This window comes from Clytia hemisphaerica, unplaced genomic scaffold, assembly GCF_902728285.1.
Source record: "Clytia hemisphaerica strain Z4C2 unplaced genomic scaffold, Clytia hemisphaerica genome assembly, whole genome shotgun sequence".
In the NCBI taxonomy this organism is placed as follows: Eukaryota; Metazoa; Cnidaria; class Hydrozoa; order Leptothecata; family Clytiidae; genus Clytia; species Clytia hemisphaerica.
In genome coordinates, this window is record NW_027104211.1 from 1,070,500 (window position 1) to 1,078,635 (window position 8,136).

At 40.8% G+C, this 8,136-nt stretch overlaps 3 protein-coding genes across 3 annotated transcripts; all 3 read left to right on the forward strand.

Moving 5' to 3' along the window:
- Window positions 1-1,723: 1,723 nt before the first annotated feature.
- Window positions 1,724-3,168, forward strand: LOC136815626 (uncharacterized). Its single transcript, XM_067072079.1, has 2 exons — window positions 1,724-2,491; window positions 2,659-3,168. Exons 1-2 carry the CDS (start codon window positions 1,724-1,726, stop codon window positions 3,166-3,168), a joined length of 1,278 nt encoding a protein of 425 aa, XP_066928180.1.
- A 139-nt stretch (window positions 3,169-3,307) lies between these two features.
- LOC136815628 (uncharacterized) lies at window positions 3,308-5,716 on the forward strand. The gene is made up of 3 exons (XM_067072080.1): window positions 3,308-3,899; window positions 4,001-5,053; window positions 5,217-5,716. Exons 1-3 carry the CDS (start codon window positions 3,308-3,310, stop codon window positions 5,714-5,716), a joined length of 2,145 nt encoding a protein of 714 aa, XP_066928181.1.
- A 239-nt stretch (window positions 5,717-5,955) lies between these two features.
- Window positions 5,956-6,918, forward strand: LOC136815629 (uncharacterized). Its single transcript, XM_067072081.1, has one exon. The coding sequence runs from the start codon at window positions 5,956-5,958 to the stop codon at window positions 6,916-6,918; it is 963 nt and encodes a 320-aa protein (XP_066928182.1).
- The last annotated feature ends 1,218 nt before the right edge of the window (window positions 6,919-8,136 follow it).

The window sequence follows — 8,136 nt, forward strand, 5'->3', positions numbered from 1 at the left end:
ATATGTAAAATGGGTACCACATCTGAAATCGAAGAGACTGCAAAGCAGACGGTACCTTACAAAACAAAAGCAAGCGAAGCCGGAAATGTGGAAGAGGAAAAGGAAGAGGAAAAGGAAGAGGAAGAAATACCCGACAGATTTGATGAGTCAAGTGATGATGACTTTAGTGAAAATGATGAAGAAAATGCTTCAGATCGTCAAAGAACAGATGTAAATATCATTGGACTAGATAGAGGGTCATTATTTTTGGTTGGACGCTCGTCACGATTTGGGCGATCGATTAAAATAAAAATAAACTTCTAATTATAGTTTTTCTATTATAGTTTCATAGTTTTACATCAATATCCTGATTAATTATTGTTATGGGAATAGTCCCATATTATCTGACGTCATACAATGATATGGTAATTTATAGTTAACGCAAATTAAGTTTTTATTACTGCTCTTTTTGTTTTTCTAGTTCAATTTTAATTGCATTTTTTGTCTTAGATATTTTTAACAGTTAATGTATTCCCCTAGGAAATTAGAAATTTTGTGGCCTCAGAAGCGACTCCGTTTTTGTTCATTTGCTTTTTGATAATCACGGTGTAAAGAGCTGTGTTAGAGAGAAGACCTCTATGTTGAGAATTTTTGTAGTAAATCTCTTTGTCGAGATAAAAGTGTTTTTCTCCTCGAAGTTACAGAGGCATTGTGAAGTTTATGTCGAATACTAAATTGTTTTATTTGGAGTATGTGTTTGCTATAGTGCACGCTGGAATCGCTTTTAGTAAGTTTATTTTCACGTTATTTTCTTAGTATTTTCTAGATTATCTACTGCTCGTGTGCTTCTTTCATCCTGTGGTGTTTGCTTGTTTCTCGCTTCTTTTCGTCTTCGTCAGCCTGGTCCTGTAGCTTTTTCTGTGATTAGGGTCATGTTTTTCTGAGTGTCTTATATTATGGTCTTGCGCTACAGGACCCTTAGTTCAATATTTTAATATTTTTCATTTTTATAATTTTTCTCCTTTTGTATCTTATTTTAGCTAAAAGTCGAAATACCAGTAAAGGCAAACTTTAAGACGTGTGCACATTCTCCAACAGTAAAAGCGAAAGTGCTACCATGTCCTCCAATTCGCCCTTGCAAAAGGTGTTACGCGATAAAAGAAGTGCCGAACGTTCCTTTAACAAACAGTACGACATCGTAATCGAGGGGCTTGCTGATGATGACGAATCCTACTTAGATGGTGAATTGAAGCTGCTCAACACCGATTTCGAAAATCTAAAGATTACCCACGGCAAAGTCCAGTCATTTAGTGAAGGAGACGAATATGACGCAAATGAACTTTGGTTCGACATTATCGAGGACAAAATGACTGTTCTAAAAGGAGACATTCGTCTCTGGAAACGCAATCTCAAGGACCTGAAGGAGAACGGTAGAGAACGTTCCCTCATCCCAGAAGTATCTTCAGTTCTTCAGCCCAAAAATTCGTCATTCCTAAACGACATTGCAACTGACAACATATCTAATGAGGAAGAAACAACTTCGAGTAAAAACCATCAAGCTGCTCGACAACAAAATTCAAACGAAACCTTAGATCAATCATCCACCATTTTGGTCCCAAAGAATCAGAATAGTGCTATCAACGAGACTTTATGTAGATTATTGGAGCAACAGGGAGCGCCAGACGTAACGATTGACAAATTTGACGGCAATCCTCTTGAATACAAGTACTTCATCGCCACGTTTATGGAGGCTGTTGATAGCAAGGTCTGCACTGATAGAGGACGACTACTTCGACTCAATCAACATCTTGAAGGAGAGCCAAAGGAGCTTGTTCGACACTGCATCCAAGAACCGCCATCTCTCGGCTATTGCCACGCATTACAACTCCTCAAGGACCAGTACGGTGATCCCTACAGAGTTTTCGTTGCATACAGACAAGAACTACAACAATTACCTGCAGTCAATCCTGATGATGGAGCAGCATTCCGAAAGTTCTATGGTCACCTCCTAAAATGTAAAACCAGTATGACATCTAAAGACTACATTCAAGCTTTAGACTCACCCGAATTTCTTCGTACCTTACAATTAAAGCTACCTTCCAGGATCCAAGATAGATGGAATCGTACTGCTATGCGTATTCGAGATTCATACAACATCATTCCGAGCTTTGATGATTTCACAAACTTTGTAAAAGACGAAATGAAACTCGTAAATGATCCAATGTTTTCACGTGAAGCTGCAGGTCCAGTATCCTACGATAGAGCTTCACGATCAGACGCTTCAAGAAGACGAGGAGGCTTCCGATCAAATGCCACTGGAGTAGATAAAGACCAACCAACACCTAGCTGTCCAATGTGCAAGTCTACACAACATGATCTCGACGACTGCAGAGAGTTTCTGCAGCTCGATTCCGAAAACCGTAAGAAGTACGTCTTCAATCATCGCCTTTGTTTCTGCTGTTTACAACCGAATCACACTGCCAGAGAATGCAGATCAAAGAAAACGTGCAAGGTTTGTCGCATGTCCCATCCAACTTCACTGCATGCTCCACGAAGAAGATTTCCTCCACCTACTGCAACTCCTCAACCAAACGTTTCTCCGACTCCTCCACCAAACGTTCCTCCGACTCTTCCACCAAGAACTGACGATAAAATTGATTGTTGATTGATGTTGAACAGTCGTTTAGTAATAAAGGTACAGATATTCACGAGAACTCTGTATCCGTGTCCGTTGTTCCAGTCTGGTTGTATCACTCAAGCAACCCGACCAAGAAGGTATCCACTTATGCTCTCCTCGACAGTTGTAGTCAAGGTTCATTCATCACTGAGGATATTATGAACGATTTAAACTTGAATGGAATCTCTACTACGATTACAATTAAAACTTTGAATAATGAAGCATCAGAACCATCATTTGCTGTAAACGGTCTGGTTGCTCAACCATATTTCGAAGTTGATGGATGCAAGAACGTCACCTTACCAAAACTCTTCTCCAGAAAGAATCTACCAACTGAGCCAGGAGAGATTCCTACCAGATGTTCCTTGGCGAAATACACTTATCTTAAAGATCTTCTTCAGTACGTACCTGTCAATGCATCCAATCTTCAGTTCGGCATCCTCATCGGAGGCAATTGTGTTCGAGCGCTTGAGCCATTAGAAGTAGTAAATTCAGAGGGTAATGGACCATAATGGACCATACGCATACAAGACACGACTTGGTTGGTGCATTACTGGGCCAAAAAGCTGTCGACAGAATGGGACTATCAACTGCAGACGTACCTCAATCACCTCGTCCACAAAGATCAAAGAGGAATCCTTGAAAGATATGATGATTCAAATGTACCAACAAGACTTCGTTGAACCAGACCAACACCAAGCTAGCCTTTCAGTAGAAGATAGACGATTCCTACATACAATGGATACTGGTACAAAGTTACAGGATTCGCACTACATTTTACCAGTTCCATTTCGTTCAGAAAATTTATCATTACCAAACAATCGGTCCCAAGCCTTCAATCGAGCAATGTGGCTAAAGAAAAAGTTAGAAAGACGTGATCAGTTCCGTGATGACTATGTAAAGTTCATGCAAGAGCTCCTGTCGAAAGAGTATGTCGTCAAGTGTGAAAAACCTCCAACCGTAGGTAAAGTCTGGTACGTACCGCACCACGGCGTATACCACCCGCAAAAACCAGAAAAGATACGGGTGGTCTTTGATTGCAGCGCTTCATTCGTTGGCCGATGTCTTAACAAGGAGATACTACAAGGTCCAGATTTGATTAATTCGCTTGTTGGTGTTCTTTGTCGATTTCGTAGCAACCATGTCGCATTCATGGGTGATATGGAGAAAAAGAAAATGTATTATCAAGTACGTCTACATGAAGAGCATCAAGATTTCTTCCGAATCCTCTGGTGGCCCAACGGTGATACAAATCAGAAATTGCAAGAATATCGAATGACAGTCCATCTCCAGGGTTGTATATATCTTCACCATCATGTGCAAACTATGCCCTCAAACGTACAGCCGAAGACAACAAAGCAGATTTCGATGTCAAAGTCGTTCAAATGGTCAAAAGAGATTTCTACGTCGATGATTTCCTCAGCTCCGAAGTTGACGAGAAATCTGCATCAAAAGCTATCAATGATGTAAAGGCTCTGTGCAAACGTGGAGGCTTCAACTTGTTGAAATTCGTAAGCAATAGTCGTGTCGTTATGAACAACATTGACAACACAGAGCTGGCAAAAAGTGTCAAGGATCTCGATTTATCGAACGACGAACTCCCATGTGAAAGAGCTCTTGGAGTCACATGGTTTGTAGATGACGACACAATCGGTTTCAAGATCTCCTTCAAAGAAAAGCCACCGACACGAAGAGGTATATTGGCCACGATTTCGTCGATCTACGATCCGTTGGGTCTTGCCAGCCCTTTCCTTTTGGTGGGAAGGTTGATCCTTCAACAGCTTGTGAAGGATCATTATCAATGGGATGAAGAAATTCCAAACGAAAAGCGAATTGCTTGGGAACGTTGGAAAGAAGACCTCCAAAATCTACGATCAAGAGTGCCACGATGCTTCAAACCATTCAACTTTGGTGAGATCGTTTATTTTTCCCTCCATACCTTCTGTGATGCGTCTGATGTGGGATACGGAGTAGCATCTTACCTTCGTCTTGAAAACACCAACGGGGATGCTACTACAGTCAACCTTGCCATGGGAAAGTCGAGAGTTGCCCCTATTAAATATGTGACCACTCCTAGAATGGAGCTTACAGCCGCCGTCTTGGCAGTTCGTATTGCGAACGTTTTGCTTAAAGAGTTTACCTTCCCAGATTTAGAAACCTTCTTCTGGACTGACAGCAAGGCAGTACTTGGGTACATCTCAAATGAAGCCAGACGATTTCATACGTTTGTAGCAAACAGGACACAGATGATTCGTGACAGCAGTGACATCAAAGATTGGTTCCATGTCAACACTGACGAGACACCAGCAGATGATGCATCCAGAGGTTTATCAACATCAGATTACGATAAAGTCCATCGTTGGTTTCTTGGCCCTCGATTCTTGAAGCTTCCCAAAAGTGAATGGCCAATTGGAACCGAAAAGTTCGACATTGCATTGGATGACCCAGAAGTTAGGCTCAACGTCATGAAAACAAAAGTTGCAACTCCTAACGATTCTATCACAAATCTACTCAATCGGGTATCGTCATGGTTTAAAATCAAGCGAATCATTCATCAAAGATTGGTTCCATGTCAACACTGACGAGACACCAGCAGATGATGCATCCAGAGGTTTATCAACATCAGATTACGATAAAGTCCATCGTTGGTTTCTTGACCCTCGATTCTTGAAGCTTCCCAAAAGTGAATGGCCAATTGGAACCGAAAAGTTCGACATTGCATTGGATGACCCAGAAGTTAGGCTCAACGTCATGAAAACAAAAGTTGCAACTCCTAACGATTCTATCACAAATCTACTCAATCGGGTATCGTCATGGTTTAAAATCAAGCGAATCATTGCCATCATCCTCATCTGGCACCAAAAGAAGCCAAAACCTCTGACCACTGATATTATCCAAGCTGCTGAGCTAAAGATTATCAAACATCATCAACAAACACATTTCTATCACGAGATTCAACAGCTTATAAAGGGGAAAGGAGTCAACAGAACGTCAAATTTATCAAACCTCAAGCCGTTCGTCGACACACTCATGGCACCGTACGAGTTGGTGGCAGATTGAAACAAAGTACAATCGAGTTTAACATCAAGCATCCAATAATCATCTCAAACAAAGGTCCATTGGCGTCATTGATCATCAGATGGTATCACCAGAGAACAAATCATTGTGGTCGCATCATCACTATCAACAGCATCCGAACCGCTGGATTTTGGATCATTCACTGCACGTCCCTTGTCAAGAGTGCTATCTTCAAGTGTGTTACATGCAGAAAGATACGCTGGAAGCCCTCGATCCAACAGATGTCAGACCTACCTGAGGATCGCATTGCCGAATCTGCGCCATTTACCTATTCTGGTGTCGACGTATTTGGACCATTCACTATCAAGGACGGACGTAAACGCCCTAAACGTTACGGGCTTTTGTTCACGTGCTGTTCAAGTCGAGCAATCCATCTAGAGAGTATTCACACACTCGAAACAGATTCGTTCATCCAAGGATTAAGAAGATTGATTTCGAGAAGGGGCAATGTGAGAGTTCTTCGTTCCGACCGAGGTACGAATTTTGTCGGAGCCGACAACGAATTGCAAGCCTTATTCAGTCAAATGGACCACGATCGAATTCAATCGTTTATGCAAATCAACGGAGGAGATTGGCTCGTCTGGAAATTTAACCCACCAAAATCAAGCCACATGGGTGGAGTCTGGGAAAGACAAATCCGCAGCGTACGTTCCATCTTATGCAACCTCATGGATCATCATGGAGATTGTGTTGACGATGAATCGTTTAGGACCTTCCTCTGTGAAGCTGAATGTACTGTCAACTCGAGACCGTTAACCTACGACAGCATTGGAGATCCACAGAGTCCAATCCCAATCAGCCCAATCACTTTGTTGACTGGAAAAAGCCAGCTCGTACTACCTCCTCCAGGGAATTTTCACCTCGAGCACCACTATGTACTGCAGACAGAGATGGAGACGAGTTCAACATCTAGCGAACGAATTCTGGACACGCGCTGGCGCAAAGAATATCTCAACACCCTCCAAGAACGACGCAAATGGCCATCAACCAGACGAAATCTGAGTATCGGTGATGTAGTCTTGTTGAAAGATGGTGATCTCTTCCGTAATAACTGGAACATGGGAATCGTTCTGTCGACAAAACAAAGCGCTGACGGTCTTGTTCGTTCTTGTACGTTGAAAACGAGATCAGGAATATTTGAGCGACCGATTCACAAATTAGTCCTATTACTTGAATCCGAGTAGAAAGGTCCGATCCCAGCCGTGGGAGCCTTACTGATTGAAATATTCGGAAAAAGATTGTGTTTTATCTTTTTTGGAGAGCCATGTTATGGGAATAGTCCCATATTATATGACGTCATACAATGATATGGTAATTTATAGTTAACGCAAATTAAGTTTTTATTACTGCTCTTTTTGTTTTTCTAGTTCAATTTTAATTGCATTTTTTGTCTTAGATATTTTTAACAGTTAATGTATTCCCCTAGGAAATTAGAAATTTTGTGGCCTCAGAAGCGACTCCGTTTTTTTCATTTGCTTTTTGATAATCACGGTGTAAAGAGCTGTGTTAGAGAGAAGACCTCTATGTTGAGAATTTTTGTAGTAAATCTCTATGTCGAGATAAAAGTGTTTTTTCTCCTCGAAGTTACAGAGGCATTGTGAAGTTTATGTCGAAATACTAAATTGTTTTATTTGGAATATGTGTTTGCTATAGTGCACGCTGGAATCGCTTTTAGTAAGTTTATTTTCACGTTATTTTCTTAGTATTTTCTAGATTATCTACTGCTCGTGTGCTTCTTTCATCCTGTGGTGTTTGCTTGTTTCTCGCTTCTTTTCGTCTTCGTCAGCCTGGTCCTGTAGCTTTTTCTGTGATTAGGGTCATGTTTTTCTGAGTGTCTTATATTATGGTCTTGCGCTACAGGACCCTTAGTTCAATATTTTAATATTTTTCATTTTTATAATTTTTCTCCTTTTGTATCTTATTTTAGCTAAAAGTCGAAATACCAGTAAAGGCAAACTTTAAGACGTGTGCACATTCTCCAACAATTATACTGCCCGGTCTTCCATCCAGATTTTGGAGAAATATGAAATATAAGCTTTTATGCTCGAAAAATGGTACCAAAATTTACTGGTTCTTATAAAATAGCGTGAACTTTGTACATTTAAAATGATTTACATCTTAATTTAAGACATTCTGTAAAACTCAGGCGTGCCTCGTTTCATTTTTAATAAACCTTTTTTAAGACATTTATTTTTATCTACCTGGAAATACTATTCATCTTTTGACGACAGCTCGAAAAAAATGTCGGTGTCGGTATTTCGTAAAAAATGTGTCGGTATTGCGGTGATTTTGTGAAAAACTGTCGGTATTTCGGTGTCCAAGACCCTCGTACGCCCCCCACATTCCACCACCATTTTAAACCGAACCTCCAAAGTCATTTAATTTGAGTTTAATGAACCGCA